The sequence below is a fragment of the Pygoscelis adeliae genome, unplaced genomic scaffold (genome assembly GCF_000699105.1).
Source record: "Pygoscelis adeliae isolate BGI_AS28 unplaced genomic scaffold, ASM69910v1 Scaffold5, whole genome shotgun sequence".
NCBI classification, from domain to species: Eukaryota; Metazoa; Chordata; class Aves; order Sphenisciformes; family Spheniscidae; genus Pygoscelis; species Pygoscelis adeliae.
In genome coordinates this window covers 64,821-85,671 of record NW_008824753.1, presented here as the reverse complement: position 1 = coordinate 85,671, position 20,851 = coordinate 64,821, and the positions used below count along the sequence as shown (strand labels likewise).

The window sequence follows — 20,851 nt, the reverse complement described above, 5'->3', positions numbered from 1 at the left end:
TAAAAGACGGGTAGATGAGGCGCTTAGGGACATGGTTTAGTGGGCATGGTGGTGTTGGGTTGATGGTTGGACTCGATGATCTTGGAGGTCTCTTCCAACCTTAATGATTCTATGATTCTATGAAATACTGGAGTGCCATTTTCTTTCCAGAAAAAGACTAGAGAGATAGTAAAACTGTGATTTTTTTTCAGTTTTACTATATATCACTTAAAGACAATGTAGAATCTTTTCCTAAAAATGGAAAAACTTAAAGAAGGTTCAAATTCCTTCCACATATAATGAAATTACATTCTAATTTTCCACATGGGTTTTGTTTTTTCAATGAATACAATCTTAGGAAGTAAATATCTCTCTGCTATAAACACTGAAAGATAAGAACTGCTTCCTGCTGTTGAGCCAGAAGAGCATATAAATTGGTACATCCGTCAGATTCAAACAATTGCACAAATAAACAGAATCATTAACAATTCTAAATACTATCCTCTTACTAAATGCATTTTCTTTTTAGGTTAACACCACAATAGGATAACCTTTGCAAGTTATTTTGACAACAAAAGTTATAAGGTATATATGAATGCACAAAGTTACTAAGACTATTCAGTGCAACACGCATGAAGATGGGGCTACCAATCAAACTCAAATAACTTCTTATTCATTTAAGCTGCATAGCTATAAACAAAGTTTTGAATTTATTGTATATCAGACAAGAAAGTATTTCCTATCTGGAACCTGCCATCTAAATAGGAATACTCACCCTGCTGCAACTGCAGGAGGGATGACCAGTATGAGTTTAAGTTGTGCTTCACGCAGAGCTTCAGATAGGTGAATGAGCAAGTGAATCAACTCCCTGAAATATAAATACATTGTTAGAGGGAAAGGCAGTAAAACTGGTGCTATATATTGGCAAGAGCAAGTTAACAAGTAACAATAGAAATAATTGAAAAGATGCAGCCAGCAAGAGAGCCAAACACAGTTTGTAGTGAATGACCATAACAGAAAAAAAAAAATTAGGAAGACTGATCAGAGGTTTACCCTCTTCTGGAACTAAGAACACTGAACTGCTGGAGACAGTCTTCATTTTATTGGGACTGGTGATCACCTTGGGGCTAAAATGTTTCCTAGTTTTATTTTAATCTAACCATGCATTGTTAGCATGTAAAACCAGCGTATCTTATCAGAGCAGGTCACCTCTTGAGGTCATATCCTGTAAAAGGAATAAGATCAATAGAAGAACCAAACACTGTTCTGAAACAAGCAGCTGTTGAATAGATTCAAGTTGCCACTGTATTACTACACGTGAGGTCTGAGAATTTGTAAAGATGCTTTCACAGCAAGACATGCAATCTTCAAGGGATATTTCTGAGGCCTGTGTTTAGAAACATTTCTGCTGCTGTTTTTTTCTGTATAAATAATCCTTTTGTTTCTCAATACATTACTGTATAGCTATAAAATAAATGTTTGACAATGTCATATCTGGAAGTATCACCTTCCACATGCATCATTTAAAGTCTTTCACAAAAGCTGATTTTCATATCCATAATCTAAACATTTCAATAGGAAAATAAACTCCAAAATTCTCATGTAAACTGTTTTTAGTCTTTCTGATTTGAAGGGTGATGTTTACAGAAAATCTTTCAGAGACAGACTGCAGAAACAAAAAAGTTTAATGGTTACTGTTATCTTAAGAGGAGTCCAATATTACCTTCAATTTACACTATAAATATGGCCCTTCTGTGTGCCTTCCTTAAGTCATTTGATTTTTCAGAACAAAATCAACTTTCATATTTACCCACTGGCAGGGTGGATCCACAAAGGCAGTCAGACAGATGATACTAGCACAGAATTCTAGATCTGTTCAGAACTATGGTTAAACCTGAACCGAGTAGAAAGCAACTTCACTACCCATTCCAGTAGGCTAAAAGTGCTAAAGTAGGAAAGGCAGGATATACATAGGCGATCATCCAAGTTGGTTGCTCCACTTAAACTAGATTAGACCTGAACTCTCAGAAACAACTTCTGGTACTGTCATGCCTTTCAAGTATCATCCTAGAGACATTGTTCTGAAATCCTTGATCTTCCAATATAATTATCCATCACAGCAATAACGCTTGACTTGCACAATGTAGACACTATCCAAAGGCAACCAAGTATTTTCATTTTCCCTGAAATGGTTTGATGCCTGATGAAAACTTCCTAAGGATGCTACAAAAGCCATTACTCCCAAAATCCTGACAAACAAAGCAAGTTTTATCACTTTCCCAATACCATCAGTATTTTGTGCTTACAATTTGACAGCTGGCTGTGCTGAACAGCTCTTTACAATAAACTGTCACACTGCCACCCATATTTCTCTTCCAGGGGGGATACATGAGATTACAGGTATCAGCTTTTGGTCTGCCTGCAGCACGTAATTCCACCATTCTTGCTCTGGGAAAGCTTTCCTTCCCATTTCCTTATCATATGCATTACACATTAAGAGTGTCACTCTTCAGACAAATCAATTAGAGCAAAGAAGAATCCTTTTTCCATAGGAACGCATTAAAAAATTACAACACTAAACAGACATTTATTGACTTCAACATACACACATCACGGCTCCCACATGACATAATCTTATAAAAAACTATAATCAGTATTAAAACAAGCTAAGCCTTCTTCCCCACTGATTTGCATCTCATGGCTAAGTGACCTTTTTAAGTGATTATGCCCAAACTGCAGTATGAGTGCACCCTTTATTAGATGTCAGAGATGCTACATAAAAGATAAATTTGACCAAAGAATCAATTCCTCTGGCATTGACATTATTCTACACTGTTCATCAGCAGGGATCTCTCTTCTCTGTCTGGCTGCCTTTGTTAGCTGTAGGAACTCTGGGAACTCTACACCATGCAAAACATTTACTGTCTTCAAATTTAATTGTTTAGAAGGTGAGGGGATAGAAGGAGGGGGGAATAGGACAAAAGACCCTAACATAGGTGCAGAGCAAGATAACGTCTTTTTCTTTTTCATTTAGAAACAAGGCCAATACCCTTGCTCACACTCTGCATCTTCACATATCTGCCTTAGCTCCCAAAATTTTGCTATCCAGATAGCAATGCTTTGAAGCATAAGAAGAAAAGCAGTTGGGATTATTTTGAACCAGATGAAGAGAAAAAAAAAAAAAATTCAAGTTAACATTAAGTTCAAGGTTTCCCCCTTCCTCAGCAATGTCAGACACTGGTGGTTAGCCAGCAGAGGTAAAAATGTATCCACAAAAAGAGTGACTGCACAAAACCAGTCATATTTTAAGACTAGAAAGGCATACAGCATAGAACCACAACCTACAACTGTAAACAAAGGACAGAGATTCGTGACCTGATAAAGGGGCAGGAGTGCAGTTTGGAATGCTGGTTTTATTTTGTAGCTAGCAGACAGGACTCTAACTAAAAACAGACTCCATCAAAACAGCCACTTCCTCTCCTCCCACCACCAAATCCAAGCAGCATAGCTCTGGCCAAAAAATAATTCGCTTCAACTTGGAGGAGGTTAGGAAGAAAAAGGGTAGCTGGACAACTGCAAATTCTTGCTCAAGAAACCCAAATTAACATCTACTCACTAACCTGTCAAGCCAGGTCTCTGGGCCCTGAAAACTTTCTAGCAAATCAGACAGGATTAATGGTTAAAGACTTAATTTAGGCTCACTTCCATTTGTCAGCCAAGACAGATTATGTAAATCAAATATGCACTCTTCCCCTTTTCCCCCCAAACAGCAATAGTAGACTGTTCATTTATTGTGTGCTATAAATTAAAACTTTACTGTGTCCCAACAGTGCTTTCCAGTGTTTTCAACACAATATTCTCCCGTATTACCACTGGTAATTCTGAAAGAAAAGCTACTGACATTTTAAAAATTATAATGAGGTGCAGAAAAGTAGGAATAGAATCAGTCTTCCTGAAAAGGCTTCATTAAATATTTACCAGAGACTTCACCATTGTAAAATTTAACTTCAGAGTAGCTACTAAAACATTGGCAGCTTTAAGACTCTATCTCGAGCTAATTAAGGTCTACGTCATTCCTACTATTTCAGGCCTTCTATTATCACTACCATTTGGTAGGTCAATTTTCCAAGTGTTCATGATTTCAAAGTATCTAGTCCCCTATAAAGTATGCAGATCTCCAAATTTTCAACACCCAAAGTTTAAGGGAAGCTTATTTTTTCAGAACTCCCTTTTCCAGCATTGCTGGTCTACTGTGTTTGGGACACCTTGTAGTACAGTTTACTTCAGTGCACAAGAGTGGGCTGTAGATGTATTTGAAAAGCCTTGTAGAAAAAACATAAGGCTGTTATATCCTTCCCTTCAGTTATGTGACCCTTCAGAACTCTGCAACTTTCCAACTTCAGCCACTTTTTTGCACAAGTTGGTAGTCACTACTCCCTAAAATTTATGCCTTGTCAAGAAAATTGGACAAAATAAAGCTGTCTACTTCAAGAAGGAATTGCCCTTTTGTGCCATTTCATTGCCTAGTTAATACCAAGAAACTGGAGTGAATTATGGCAAATCTTTGATTAATAGATTAATTTTTCAGGGACTAGCATGAAGGATAGAACTGCCAGAAGAGCTGTTTGCTCCTATACTCCTACCAACATTAATAAGATGTCTGAAGGTCATCTTCTACACGATACCAAGTGCCTGCAGCACGTGGTGACAAAAAAAAAAAAAAAAAAAAATCACATTTTTCAGATAGATTCGGTGTGGTGGCAGTGCCATCTGTCAGCGCATGCCAGACTGATCAGAATAATGTGTGCACTTTTATGTATGCTGTGAGATTCTGATGGGTACATTCATACCTTTTTCACAACATGACCCAGGTCTCTGGAGAAAAAACACACCCAATAAACCCAAAAGTGATTAGCAAGAGAGACATCGTCCTGTCTAGCTGTTAACTAAATAAGCAGTAGAACCTTTCCTTGCACAGTCATCTCAATATTTCTGCCATGTACACTTCTAAACTTAAATGCCACAGGATGAATAACTTGGAATATTTTATTGCAAAATCAGTCAAGAATGTTTTATCTAAAAGACAGTTATTTAATTAAGAAGCAGGTTTAAACTATAAGAAACGGCAAAACACATTAGAATTGCAGTCTAATCTGCATAGGATATCTTGGCTGATTTAGATTTTTGTTAGGAGACTGATTTCCTATATGTTAGAATAAAAGATGGGAAACAGAATACTTTTTCACCATGCAATGATTGTCAGAATGAGAGGAGGTAGCATCAGTTAGATGCAGTCTTTCATCTCACATTAAATTTGACCTCACTGTGATTTGTATATCAATAATTCTATTCCCAGAAATCACAGGAAAGAAGTAGGTACCAGTACTATAGAGGGTACTTTGAAGTATCTGTATTAGAAGTTTACAGGAGCCTGAACTGGTCAGTATAAACCCCCCCCCAAAACTTAGGTCCACATACATTTATCAAGACAATTCAGGTTCTTTAGATAGAACAGGTGGTATTTCGGCATCTAAATATAAGAATATAAATATGCCATTTTATACATCCAAAGGTATACAAAGCATGCATACAGGATTGCTGTGTAAGACTCGAGTCATCTAGGACCCTACATGAACAGCCAGAGACCCCGCTTCTTAGGAGATCTAATGTGAAACCAGGCAGCTACATTTAGGCACATAATTCTCTTATATAAAATTTATACTGCTGGTAAAATCAACATTTAAATGAATATGCAAAAGAAAGCAGCACAAAGGATTGACATAATTTAAGACTTTAGTCTGCTGAGCATTACAGAGCAATTCTAACGCCAAACCAGAATGATTAGAAATTTTTTTGTTCCTAGAAACAAACAGAACCAGATTAAGTTAGTTCTGCTTAAGATGTAAACAAAAGATATGTGGTGAGCCCGAAACCACAGAATTTCATGTCTTAGTGGATGCCAGCAACATAACTTCTTAGCAACATTTCACCCCATCTGTAATGCCAGCTAGGATAAACAGGAAACTGAAGGCTCTTTTTAGATAACCCCTCAGGCCTTGCAGGAAGGGGGTTATTTATTCTAATAATTCTTCCTTGCAGGAAGAATTTTCATTCATTTCGAATGTTGAAGTGAGTACTCCAAAAAAATCAAGATTTTCCAGAAACTTGCAAAGGGCTGACAGAGAAGTGTCTAAATTTGCCTCATTTTAAAAATGCTCAGTGATCACAGGTTCTTAAACAGGCTGGTCACAGGATTTATGGGTTACAGAAGCTTTGCACAGAGCTAACAGTTACCTTGTTATATGGAGATACTTACAAAATTTGTCACAAGGTCTTTAGGCAATTCAGTGTTTCAAGCCCCAACATCAAGACAATGGGGAGAGCATGTGTTACGAAGATGTCATCATGCCTCTTTAATCCAACCAAAATTCATGTTCAGCTATTGAAAAAAGGTATCTCATGGAGACACTTGCTCAGCTGAGGTCTTCTGAGAAGACAGCTTCAGCTGCAATTAATCCAGCTTTCTGATATATGAAGTAGTGCTTAAATCATAACCAAATTTATTAGTGAGTTAAGACACTAATTTGCAGGTTTTCAGATTCTTTCGCAGACTCACCTGCCTCAACAAATATTGGTGCACTCTGCTAAAAATTATCACTGCACACTGTCTTTAGAAAGTGGATGCTGATTTCGTAGCTGAAACACTGTATCAAGCACAAATGTCAAATAAGCAAATCCCACTCTCTAGTTATTTTAAGTCTGATAAAGAAACCTGTGCTATACTAAGCGTTCCTGAACCACTAAGGTAGTGCACTGGATGAGATCATGGATCTTTTGCATAACACTATTACAGAAATAACAGGAATCATTTCCACAGCTTTCCCCTCAACACAGATACATGAAAGGATGCACTAGAATAATTGAGTGCCTTTTATTATTTATTAATTTATTATTTATTAATAGCTAGCTATTTATTAATTTATAATTTATTAATAGCTAGGTATCCACTTACTTTAGGTTTTGAAAAATGAAAACCATAATGATTCTAAGATTTTTTTTTTACTTAGATCCACACCACTGCTCTGTCATTTCATAAGGCAAGCTGGCAGCTGCAGCATATCCCCAGATATTTTTATGCACCTGTGTTGAGTCTCAATAACCTGTTGCTAACTGCTCATATGAGACTATTCCTTGTATTTCAGAAAAAAAAAAAATCAGATTTTTTTATTTTCTTTTTAAACTAAAACACGTTCACACTAAATAATAGGAATAAATTGTATTAGCTACGCAGGTCTCCTTGTATTGTCAGACAGCTCTGAAAGTAATTTGAAGGCAGAACTATCTGTTCCTAGGAGCATCATTATGATCTTTTATTCCTTTACCTAGAAGTAGGTTAAGCTACTTTCAGGTGTTTGACCTTGAAGGATTGGAATCAGGAAAGCCTACACTATGTACCTAATAGTTAATACAGATGCTTTATATGGAGCATACACAATTGCTGTTCTATGAACGTTTCACATCTCCGAAGGATTAGGGGTCATCTCTGTGTTGACACCTACCTGTCAACTGACCCCCACCCGTCCAAGGTTATGAACATGCTTTACTGCTGGCGTTTGTCATTGTCGAAAGACACAATCTGACAAGGAAGATCAGTATGAGTCATATTACAATACTGCCACTCTGTGGGCTGAAGAGGTCATGGGCTGCTCCAATTCTTTTCTAGCGAAGCAAAAGACCATCCATGCTTACCCATTTATCAGGAATAACTCTGCTCTGCTATTCAAAATGAAATTAACAGATCCCAAAGTAACACCACTCAATGTGCAATAAAAATACAGGCTTGCCAAGGTGCTAAGTTCACTTAATCCTGCCCCTCAAGATCTGTTCAAAGCATCTGTTCACTCCAAAAAACATTGATAGGGAAAACCCTGGGGCACTGGATACCCAAGCCATCCAGTTTTAGAGCAAGTGATAGACAAACTGACTTAATCTCAAAATGAAGACACTGGTCCCATAACTTACAAGCATCATAAGACAAAATTTTAATGTAATGATGCGCTTCTACTTTCACAAAACAACTGTTATTCCACACACAAGCCTAGCTTCAGCTTGCTGCCTAGATTAGCCTTATTCAGAATGCTTGTCTCTGAGGAGGCAAGCCCAACACAAGGTATTTTGCAACTTAAACACCCTAGCCATTTCTAGGGGAGTGGCAATAAAGGAAGAAAAAAACCACAGATGAGTTTACAATGAAGCACTTAAATCAAAACTGGTCTTGAAGAGGAGGAAAATCTGCAGTTCATAACTTTTTTTTCTAGTCATATTTTTCTGCCAAACAATCTTTCACATTTTGAGTTGGGATAATCCTAAAGTCTTGTTCACAGGTGGCCACATATGATCAAACATTACTGACTCGGAGCAAAGGAGGCAGTTACCATTCTACTCTTTAAGAATAACCCTTTCCTTCTCTGAAGTTATGGAAAATACTTCCCACTCCTGTCTATCAATAACAGACAGACAGTGAATATGTAAGTGGTGCTGCTATACTTCACCTAAATAACATTCAGGTACTGATGGCTAGAGCAACTACACAGCAGCACCTCCTCTAGTACAAACAGTTCTTATCACACAAGATAGGACAAGCAATGCTGTTTTCAACCAGCATTACTCCTGGCAGAGAGTATAACTTTTACCATGCCAGAAGTAAACACACCCTAGTGCTAATAAAAAAGTATGCTTCATATGTGTCATTTCCAATACAGCACTTTGATGCTAGTGTGCTTAAATTGGTCTTCAGTGAGTCTTAAAATTACAGTAATACAGTCTTACATTCATGTAAGTTAACTAATAGGAAAAGCATCAATTTTACTGAAATACAGTAAGCACAGTAGATAAACTGACCACTACACCCAACTTCTGGCTGGCAGCTACTAATTGCTTAAATCACCTTGTTGGCTGTCTTATTAAGACATTGCAATAGGTTCAGAGCTCAGTATAGAGATCAACTTTTAGGAACAACATGGCAAATTACCTAATTATGAGCAAGAGCATCTAGCTTAAGGATTATTCGTTCCAGTGCAAATGGTGGAGCCCCTGAAAAGACTACAAAGATTCTGCAGTTTCAATTCTTTCTTCACAAGTGTTGATTTTATAGGGAAAAGGTAGGACTTCGTTAATAGCACACTCAATTCTAGAACTAACTATTATATGCCATCAGTCAGTAACATTTGCCCTAAACAGAGTAACCTGAAGTAAACATTTTTGAAAGGTGAAAGTCTCCCGTAACACAGTCTGCATTCTGTGGAGCTTTCTTTTAAGCTATTTTCCCCCAGACATTTTAGGCAATAGAGAGCTGGTAGGAATACTGTGCTTTAGGGAATGGATGCCTGAGGGAACTAACACAAAATCTTCACATTGCTGCACTGAATCATTCATTTCACCACACATTCTGCCCTTTCCTCCTGAAGCAGCAGTTTGGAGCTTGCCCTGCCTTGACTCCGTCCAAGGTGTTAAGACAGCCAAGGGGCTTTTGCTCAAGGAAAACAGATTAGAATATGTCAGGAAACAGCTTAATATGGATAAGCCCTTTAGTTTTAGCAGCTACAATAAATGCAGACTCACTGAAACTTCGTAGCAGAGCTACCAAAAGATAGATCAACTACTCCAAAGTTCAAAACATACTGTGCTTGCGAGAACTGGAAGCCAGTTTCTCCCTGTATTTGCTTCAGGTTGGAGATTTTGGTTTTAGTTTCAGTATGTCTAAAAGATCTCTATATAAAGGTTTGGAAGGTTTCCTAATCAACTCGGATTTCGTGGTCTTGAAAGCATCCCACAATTCCAAGCTTCACCCAGTAATGCAAATCAATCAATGTTATAATAAAGGCCAGTGCCAACATCTGAGTAAGCATGCAGTTGAGGTACCCTCTTCATCCTTGTACAACAGTAACATCTTGCAGAACTCAAGTATGAAAGGCTAATGTGGTCTGCTAGATCCACTATGAAGATTGTTATGTAATCTGAGCTCATGTAGAGTGGAGTAGACTCTTCTACTTCATTCTAAGATAACTAGAACAATCTTCAGTTGTCCTAGAATGAAGTGTATTTATTTATAATGACAAATTCAAATCAACATGGACAAATTAAAAAGATGCTTTACAAAAGCCGATTTTTAGGAATTGCATCCTAGAGACTTATACTCACGTTTGCTTTTGATTTCCCAGCTGACTCCAAACTTCAACTACAAAACCATCAAAATTTTCATTCTAAATAAAGGGAATCGACAACAATATACAGTTAACCAACACGCTTATTCATTATGTTTGTATCAGAGACGATAATGCAGCATCAAAACACATAACTACTGTAGTTTTTCCTTGTACTATTACAGATGGAACATGTTCTGTATTCTTATACCAGCTTCGTCTTTAATGCAGAATTTCATGAAGAAGTCAGAGAACACAAATTATTTAACGAACATGCAAAAGTTGAAAATCTCTATTAGTTATCCATGACTTCTACTCTTACAGGATAAACCAGTATTGGATTGGGAAAATTCAGCCATTAACGGAAGATGGTTGTTAAGCAAATCATTTGACACACATTTACATGTATTTTGGGAAAACACTCATGAGCTCTTGAGTCTAAAGATGTAAATGCTAACTTGGCATAGGCATGATTCCAAACTTCTCCCACAATTAATCTCATTTGTTTAGCACTGTCAAGGATACTGTTGTAGTTGAGTACCCTTTCCTTAAGAGGCCAACTGTTACTGAGGACCTAAAATTGATGTATCAGTTACAAATTTTAAGAAACTATTCAGTTTACCTCTATATCCATCTTCCTCTAGAGCACATTAAGATTTCTTTATATTGTGTAGCAAGTAAGAAAACTTATTCTGACAGTAATTAAGCAGGCTGTCATGAATCAATCACTAAAGTTGAATGTCTTTTGGGTGCAACTTGTCTAGTCCTATACATGCATAGCTCTAAAGCCATTAGCTGAGGGGCTGCCCAGAAAACCTTAGCAAACAGTAACCACTCCTTAAAGGAAAACCTCTTTTCCTCTCCCCAGTCTCTTAACATTTTAAGGAAACTGGTTTATCAGACCTGAGCAAAACTGTACAGTAACAGATATCCAGTGAGTTATTCTTGGTATTAGAAGTGGCTCATTAGCTCTAGCACACTGAGTCTGAATGTACTCCTATAACACAGAAAACAGCATTCATTGCACCCATGACCCTTTTTCTGCCTATCAAAAAACACCACTAACCGGTTTAGCCCCTGCTTAATAGATTTATGTTTTTTTTAATACAAATTTAAAAGAAAGCCGTCTGCTCACTAGGCAACCTCCATGAGAAGTTTATCAGGTATCCCCTAACATTCAGCCTGTCAGCTGTTCGGAACAGGTTTTGTCAATCACAATTTATAGCAGGCAAAAGTCACCAGTGCAGCTGCCAACGATAACTTAACAAGGTTATGTTGATCAGACTTATGTAGTCTCACTTTAGACTTGTAGTTAACTGCACTTAAGTGTTGCTGTACTTTGTATTTACAGGAATTGGACACATACTAGGACACACTATTAGGAATTCTGCCTTATTATTGTTTTGAGCAGAATTTTACTTTGTAGAATATAAAACTACTGGAAATGAGAAAACACCCATTACAAAAGGAATCAAATATCATCTCACACTATTTTATAAGCATTAGCAAAAAGTCTTTTTACCTTGGCTAGCAGAACCATGTTCTTAGAAAGCTCCTCTATCTCATCCTCACTGCCAAACACACTCTCGAAGTCCTGATAAGTCCAGCCATCAAACAAAATTCGAGGCACTATCAAGCAAAGTTATCAATCAGTAGTGAAAATTAAGAATTTATTATCTACACTGGAATATTCCTGCAGAAACAGAATACAGCAGATACAAGCAGAGATGCCACTAAACAACATACCCCATGACCAAGATCATTGCTTTTTTACTCTGACCAACTTTAGCAGCACAGATAAATTGACACTGTAGAACATTCTTCTTCATTTTATGTTTAGTTAAAGATCAGCACTGATGCAAGTTTTAAGAAAAGATACCTTCACTTGATTGAACTATCTTATCTGAACTATCACTTAGGGCCCCAAGTAAAGTCTTAAAAGAACACCAACATGAAACAGCAATCTTTCTGCAAGTTGTGCATCTCTTCTACCACAAGAACAAGATAGAAAAGTTCACCTCAAACTCTAATTTACTCTTTTGTACACAGTCCTATATTACTGCACTCTTCTACTCATCTCAAGACCCTATGACAAATTTTTATTTTGGAAAACATGGGCACTTAGGCTCACATAATTTCTTTTTCTAACACCACAAAACTAAAAACATAGTCAGACGAGAGTCAGGAAAACTGTTGTTGGAACAGTCGACAGTCATGCACACTGGAAAAGCAAACAACTCATATAGAGCTATGTCTAAGCCCTTTCTAACTACCAAGGATGTTAAGAGTATTTTAGAAGAGTCTAGAGAGATTTCAGAGGCTTTATCATCTGGCAGCTGAAGTAATTTAAAATATCTGACTGAGCATTCAATTTTTCTAATGCTCTTCAAGTTTCATACTTGATTCTGAATCAAGAAGGGTTTCACAGTTCCACAGAATTCTTGCTATAGACAAATGTAAGAAGTCTAGTACAGTATTACATCTATAGCAATGTTTGCCATTTTCCCTAAAGACACACACCGTGGCATATCCCTTGAGTTCCCAGCTTCAAGGGGAGAAAAGCCAAAGGGGAACTTTTCTACTATCATGCAGGGAAGTCTGACTGACTCAGATTTGGATTTTTTTTTTTTTTTTTTTTTAAACTAAGCAGAACCCCTGAGCAACAAGTTTGAAGACTGCTCCCCCAGGTAAGCATGTAGTGTTATATACAAAGTACCCCTCCAGAGAGGGCCCTGTGACCCAGGGTTTGTCCAGAGGCAAGAAGTTAAGGCAAAACATTAGGGCAGAGGACGAATACTTCAGTTACTTAACTATCTATAGTTAACTGCCTTTATTTTTCTTCTGAGACTTCTTCCTTCGTACAACTATGCTAAGGTAACCTCCCTTTCTCCCATATACACCTGGAACAAAACCTTCTTTTGCTCTGCTAACAGTTCAAGATAAAAAAAAAAAACAAACAGAAAACAGAGGCTCACCTATTTTGATGTTTTTGGAGGTTTTTCTGACATCTTTCATCCAGCCTGTCAAACAGCATCAAGTAAGAGAACAACTGTTAAAATATAAATGATGTTGACAATAACAACGTATTTTCAAGCATTCTTCAATAATGTAGCATAGTTTCATTATATCTATCTTCCTGCCACAGACTACTAGTTCACAACCAGCACAGATGAAACATCCTCTTATGCACAGAATTTGAAGCTATTCACCTCCACAACAGCATAACTAGCATTTACTACAATCTTACAATAGTCCCTACCCAACCCCTCCCTGCTGCTTACATTTCTGCCTTATCATAGAAACTATCTTACTACCTACTCAGAACAACATTATCACCAAGCATCACCTGGGTGGAATTTTTTTTTTTTTTTTTTTTTTTAAAGATGGTACTCCCAAGTGTCCCATCCACTCCTCTTGGCAGTCACTGCACTTGAATGAATTTGTTAGTAGGCACCAACATGGTAAGAATTATAGCTGTTTCAAATGAGATTCCACATTCAATCAAGTTCAAAACCATAAACTACTTGGTTATTAAAGAACATACTAGCTGAAATCTGAACTTGCTGACAGTTTCTTGACAGTAAAGGAAAAAATTCTCTTCAGATTAAATTTATCTTCCATTCTCAAAACAAATTCACCCAAAGGTTTTTGCAGAGGGAAAAAATCCACAACAGGTAAACAACTGCACAGTGCAAACACCAAAGACTATTTCTGCCTGCACAGATTCTTTGTCCCTTCCTTTTTTTAAAAGGGGCTTTGTAGACAGCCTGATGGAAGAGCCAATCTTTCTACTTATTCTTTGGACAGATAAACTATGTACACATGTGGAAGCAGGTGGGGACAGAAAGAAGTTCACTCTGAAGAAAACTCCCCAAAAAATGGAATGGATGAAAGTACTTCACCATGAGGCAGAGCCAGAAAAACCCACATAGATATATTGCCAATGCTACCTAGTCTGCAACAAGATCAGTAATCTTACTTGCAATGCACATTCAAAGAAAAAGAAAATAACACCTTTATCAGCATCATGGAGCCCAGTGAACTGGAACCTTTCCTTCCCTCTCCTTTTCACTTGTAACCAGACTGGTGAGATTAGTGTAAATTTGTTCCCAAATATTTTAGCAATGTCATAGCCATGGCTGTTCCACTTGCAAAAGAAAGGAGAAAAAAAAGTGAGAGGCTCAAAAGCAAGATATACAGTTCACTTTACTTTTGACCAATACAAATTCTTCAACACAAATGTAATCATTTGCTAGGTCCCCATTTGTTAGTTTGAGGAAACCTTCTGGGACATTATTTTTATTTAAATAAGAAAGTACTCTGGAAACCTATAGCTACATGAAAGGCAACCTTCATATTGTGCAAATTCACCTGAACTACAGGAATTTGCATGTAGATTCCAACACAGTTTTGAATTTACAGACTCTGCATTTATGTTCGAGAGAACTTGAGAAAGGTGAAAATTTATAGGGCATCTATTTCTCTTTTGAGCAGCGTAAGACTGAAACAAGTGAAAAGCATCCTCTAAACAAAAGGAAGAAACATTTACTATTCAAGAAATGATGCTTTGAATAATAGTAAGACTGGATAGCAAAAGAGATCAGTTTGACAGAAGCATAAAGTTTTGACTGTTTATTTAGAAGGTTCAAGTTGGTAGCTGCACGGTATGAGGACACTTAGTAGCCATCCTATCCTGACTTTACTGCAACTTCATATGGCTCATCAAGGACAAGAGGATACTATCATCTCTGTTTTACCAGTGAGAAGAAAAACAGTATGACCTAGACATCCTCCAAGAGCTGGATGGGAGAATAAGGGTTTCAGACCATCTGAATCCCAAGCCAGCTCTCAAATAATCCTCTGACTATTTGACTGTATTTGACCAGAAGTTCCCATTATTATAAAAAAGCTTTTAAAGCAGGGATGCGAGATTGCAGATTAGCACAGTCTGCTGCATGTTCATTCAAAGCACCAATTTTATTCATTTTATTAACTTACAGGAGTAATATATCCCAGAACGTCTCCCGAGAAATGTCTTTCCTTCATCTTCTTGGAGCAATAACTTCTGTGTTCCAGTATAATATCCTTTGCCTTTGGATCCACAACTACCAGTCCCCGGTCCTGCACATTTTTATCAGAATGCAGCATCTGGGGCGAGAAGACAGTTTTTAGAACCAGCTATACGAAGCAGCCACTTTCAATGGCAACAAACTTCAAAAGAAAAAAAAATAGAAAATAAAAAAGTCACATCATTAAACTCTGAGCACTCCTTTTAAATGATGCAGAGCAGTTTGATTTAAAACTGAAACAGGAAAGTACTCACAAATGATTTGTCATCATCAGTAAACTTACTTTGTTTGCAAGGCAAAAAGCATATAAACAAAAAAAAAAATCAAGTAGTGGTAAGATTCAAGAACATCATTCACCACAGCTGATGGTGCTCTGTTCTCTAGTCAATGCTTTCTGGCATGTTACCCCCAAAATGATAAATAGGGGTTAGGAGTTCTTAACCAAGAATTTGAAGACAACTTTTAAACTGGATATATTTTAAACTGAGCATGCCGCATTGTGGTTACTGGAGGCCAAGGCTGTGAACACCTTTCTTCAAGGAAGATCTGCTTCAACTAAAGCAGCACAAATAGTTTTGGCAGAAAGAAACTGAGTGAGAAGGCCTAATAAAGTGTGCATGGTAAGTACGCAGAAACCATCTATTGATTCAGCGTAAGGACTTTAGGGATAAGGCCTGTCTTAACACTTTGTATTATCCTCACTACCTGCAGACTAGATTTTCTTCCTGGTAGACGTTGAGCAAGCAAGTAATAATACAATGAGAGATGTATCTGCATAATGAAGGATTAACTATACTTACAATTTAAGGGAGAGGATTTTGAACATGTCTACTTTTTTACCTAACGTACTCAGCAACACTAAGTACATATACTTGATATATGCACTGGTAAATATACTTCCTCTCCATACACACCCGTTCTCTTGCACTGCTGTGCCTTCTTGCAGTTTTGAAAGAAAACATGCAGGAAACAAGAACACGTTCAGCAAGTTAACAGAGACTTCAGCACATTGGCTCCACTTGCTCAGATTGCTACAGGACTCTGAATCATTTCTGCCTGCAAAGGAACTGCTGGTTACAAGACTCTTCTATCAGGATACAGCCTTCCCATTGGCAAGGCTGAGAACACCTTCCCTTCCACCAGTAAACGACCTAGTGCTCTTGGCCCAAACTACTGCTCCCCACCGTCCTTTCCAAAGGGATGGAAGTATGTCTCCTTTAGGTATGCAAGAGGGGACAAAAACTTCCTGCTTCTGCAGCTTGCATGGGGAATAAAGCTCCAGAAGTCTACATCATATTGGTTCAAGGAGTGAACCGTTTGTGACACTCATAAAAGCTGAAGGAAAGGACAGTTTCAGGTAGTCTTATTTGTGAGCATAAGCTTCAACAGAAATGCTTGGTTGCTTTTAACACTGTTTTGACAGAATCAGAGTCCATTTACCAAAGTTCAATTAGCTCACTGCACATGTTAGATAAGACGAGCATTTCACTTATTTCTCTTACCTTCTCTTCCAGTTTTTTTGTAGCACCTTTCTTTGCATCTGTTTTTGACAGGGTACCTTCAGCTAGCCAGCAAATCATGATAAGAGAAAGTGAAGTACAGAGAAGCCTCATGGTGTTTTTCCCCATGTGAAGTTTCTCCTGCCCTGAAAACATAACGGTTCAAATCTCTGTGAACAGAAGAATATAACAGTTTAATTCAGTTTTCTTGTCTAAGAAAAGTCAAGCAATAGTCTTATCTTCTGCCCTCTAGAATCAGACTTATTAAGGCAGTACTCTTTTAATAGTGCTTTTGCTCTGGCAGCAAAATAGCAGGAGTATTTTGAGATTCCTAGGGTTGAACACCTTTTTTGTTTTAGTAGGTGTATCACAGAGAAAGTGGGTTGGACACTTGCAGCTTCCCTTTTAAAGAACCCCTAAAGAAGGATAACAATTCACAGCTGAAATTAAAATAAATGTCTGCTGCTCAGAACAATTATAGTACCACCTTACCTTTTCTATAGCAAATAAGAAATACCATTTGTTTCTGCTCCTGCCTAACCCAGTCAGCAAGTCACAAATTAATTAAGAGACAGCAAGAATTATAGCTATATGCTTATACCTATGTGCCTTTACTCTAACAGGTGAGAACTTTGCTTTCAATTCCTTACCAAGTCAGTGATACACACAGAATTGAAAAAAAAAAAAAAATAGGGGTCCTTTTGGTCTAGAAGAATGACTTTGATAGTTTGTCCCAGCTCCAGATAAAAGAATTGAGAATTAATAGAGAACAGTTCTGTTCAGTGCTATTTATCTATCACACCTTAGTTCTGTCAGAGGAAAGACTTCACAAAAAAAATCTCAAATACAGCCAGAGCTTGTTTTTCAACCTCTCCCCATTCATGAGTCACACTGGTTTTCCAGCCTAGTTCCCAGAAGTGGATAAGAAGAAAACAGAGAAAAAATATTTAGCATTAGGGGAACCAGGGCAAAAGGCGGTAAAATACCAGAATGAAGAAAAGCAACCTGTTACTAATTCTGGAAGTCCTAAGTATCAAACTGGCACTAGCTGTCATCTATAATAAACTAGTGGCTCTAGATATGTTATCAGGCTGCTTCTTGTAATTATGAGAACCTAATGAAGAAGAAAAAAAGTTTCCCCTTCTCATAATTTGCTGAAGTTTTCTCAAACTTCAAAAATTCTCGTGCTTCCTGTATTACTCTGAAGAATTAACATTTCTACCACTCACTTTAAAGACTTACGAGCTCATTTCTTCAAGACTTCATATTCACAAGACTTGTTGTTCTGTTGGCACTGATAATTTCTGCTCCTGCCTAACCCAGTCAGCAAGTCACAAATTAATTAAGAGACAGCAAGAATTATAGCTATATGCTTATACCTATGTCCCTTTACTCTAACAGGTGAGAACTTTGCTTTCAATTCCTTACCAAGTCAGTGATACACACAGAATTGAAAAAAAAAAAAAAATAGGGGTCCTTTTGGTCTAGAAGAATGACTTTGATAGTTTGTCCCAGCTCCAGATAAAAGAATTGAGAATTAATAGAGAACAGTTCTGTTCAGTGCTATTTATCTATCACACCTTAGTTCTGTCAGAGGAAAGACTTCACAAAAAAAATCTCAAATACAGCCAGAGCTTGTTTTTCAACCTCTCCCCATTCATGAGTCACACTGGTTTTCCAGCCTAGTTCCCAGAAGTGGATAAGAAGAAAACAGAGAAAAAATATTTAGCATTAGGGGAACCAGGGCAAAAGGCGGTAAAATACCAGAATGAAGAAAAGCAACCTGTTACTAATTCTGGAAGTCCTAAGTATCAAACTGGCACTAGCTGTCATCTATAATAAACTAGTGGCTCTAGATATGTTATCAGGCTGCTTCTTGTAATTATGAGAACCTAATGAAGAAGAAAAAAGGTTACCCTTCTCATAATTTGCTGAAGTTTTGTCAAACTTCAAAAATTCTCGTGCTTCCTGTATTACTCTGAAGAATTAACATTTCTACCACTCACTTTAAAGACTTACGAGCTCATTTCTTCAAGACTTCATATTCACAAGACTTGTTGTTCTGTTGGCACTGATAATGAGTGCTGCCGAAAGTCTGAGTATTTTGTTTCTGTCCAAAACACCAGGTGAGGGATCCCACAGCAGCAGACTGAGCACCCTAAAGGAGTACTGTGGCAGTAACATGATGGCAGAAGGAACCTTAAAGGTTAAATGAAACAGCAGCTATTTGAGGCCAACAGTGATAATGCAGAGATGAGATCATCAACCCAATAAAGTTAGGCATATTTGGATGTGGCTGGCTTAGCAGTGAGGTTTTAAAAAGCAGAGATATTTATTGCAGGAGTTAGGGATTCTGCAGGAAAATGGAGAGGAGTACCTGATTAGGGAACAAAGCAGAAGTATGATGGCAGAAGAAGTGCTTGAAAAAAAACAATGCCACTAGCACCAAAGAACATAGAGCATCAAAAACCTCATATACAAAATTATTTGAAGGCTTTAGTCAAGTCTTATAAAGACTGCAAAATAAAAGCAGAAAGCCTTCTAATAGTTCTTGGATCTAGAGGGCGGGGTAAAAGCTAAATCGCTATACTATTTGAAATTCACTATTATTAATAGTTAAGATGTTATGCTTCTACTTTGACTTCAAGGTCACTGGTTTCCACATCCTAAAAAATCTGACAAAGCGGGTTGCTCTTGATAGCATCTACCCTGTTCTGTCTAGTTTGGCAGTATCTATAAACTACTGCAGAGAGGAACAATTGAGAGCCCGAATAGTCAATACAAGTCTTAACTATTTGGACAGAATATCAGTTCTTCCAGAAGCTGGTATATATTGATCTGGAGGTGTTTGATTTCACTTTCAGAAACAATTAGCAACAGCATCCACTTCCCTGAAGAGAAGTTAACATTTAACAACTGAAGTTTAAAAAACCATCACTGAACTCTAATTAGACATCAAAATGTGCTCATTTCCTTGACATGACCATATCCATCTGCCAATTGTTGTTAAGTCAACATCCACTCCTAGATCTATAGAAAGCACTGAGCCTGTGGCAAAATGGTTGCTGCCAGTGACAGTCCAATATCAACTCTTGGCTGGAACCTTATCTTAATAATTTGTTCTTTAACAACATCAGTTTAGTGAAAATTAAGTAGACAGCATCGCTCTACTACATGAAGATGAATTAGTCAAACTTTAACTGTTCTTTATGGAAACTATAAGCATGAATTTTGCAAGCTTTACAAAACTAGATCCCCATCAAGGTTTTCTTCTGCAAACCTTCCTTCATCATTTTTTAATTCTCCTCAAACTAACTAAACTGAGTAGAACTGTATGAGTGGAGCACTCCTGTTTATTTCCTGTATCACTGCAAAATGCAAGCAAAATTTAAGACTGACTCTGCTTGTGTCCTTGTTCAACTGATACTATGGACAATTTAAGGTTTAAAACATCATTTGACAAACTAATCTGAAGCCCAGGTTTCTCTCTAAGCCAGGTCACAAGTGTTGTTTAACCTGAGTCTCCACATGAGGTAACATACTTTTAGTCAGCTGTTTTAAATGCATCTTTATTTTTAAAGAAGAGAAAAGCTGGCATAGATTTAGGCTGTCCAAAAGAAGCAACCAAAGAAACTAAATAATCTTGGAGGCTGGCATGGTAACTATTTGGAAGTCAGAGTTAATGTTTATACTTTATTTCTAAAGAAGAAACTAGATTCTAACTACTGCTGCAGAAGGAGTCTGCATCACTTAGTAAAGGAAGCCCAGGAAGCATACTATTGATGTGTTTTTAAATTCAGTCAACAAAAACTAGATTCAGGAGTGAAGAGAGAGAAAATAAACCCGTTTCTTACTTGTGTTAGAGGAAAGTGTTACTTGCTTTCCTCTTGTAAGGTGCTCTACTTTGACAGTAAGAATTGCCTCCCATACTCGTCTGACTCTCAGGAGATACCAAAGCTTTCCACGCAGACCTCAGAGACCGCCAGCAGCCTGCAACCCTGCCAAGCCAGCAGGCTCCCTCAGAGCAAGCCCCCGCCGCGGCCTACCCCCGAGCTCGTACCCCGTGGGACCACCCAGGCCACCCTCAACTGCCGCGGCACCC

General features: G+C 37.7%; 1 protein-coding gene across 1 annotated transcript in view; it reads right to left on the bottom strand.

The window, feature by feature from the left end:
- CHID1 (chitinase domain containing 1) overlaps positions 1-16,920 on the bottom strand; it is a 122,153-nt gene extending 105,233 nt beyond the window's left edge. Inside the window, exons 1-7 of the mRNA XM_009323422.1 lie at positions 16,753-16,920; positions 15,180-15,329; positions 14,196-14,328; positions 13,157-13,201; positions 11,704-11,810; positions 10,180-10,241; positions 755-847 (exon numbers count right to left, since the gene is read on the bottom strand). Coding sequence (XP_009321697.1) covers positions 755-847; positions 10,180-10,241; positions 11,704-11,810; positions 13,157-13,201; positions 14,196-14,328; positions 15,180-15,329; positions 16,753-16,905 — 743 coding nt within the window. The 5' untranslated portion in view covers positions 16,906-16,920. The remainder of the gene's footprint in view (positions 1-754; positions 848-10,179; positions 10,242-11,703; positions 11,811-13,156; positions 13,202-14,195; positions 14,329-15,179; positions 15,330-16,752) is intronic.
- Positions 16,921-20,851: the final 3,931 nt, after the last annotated feature.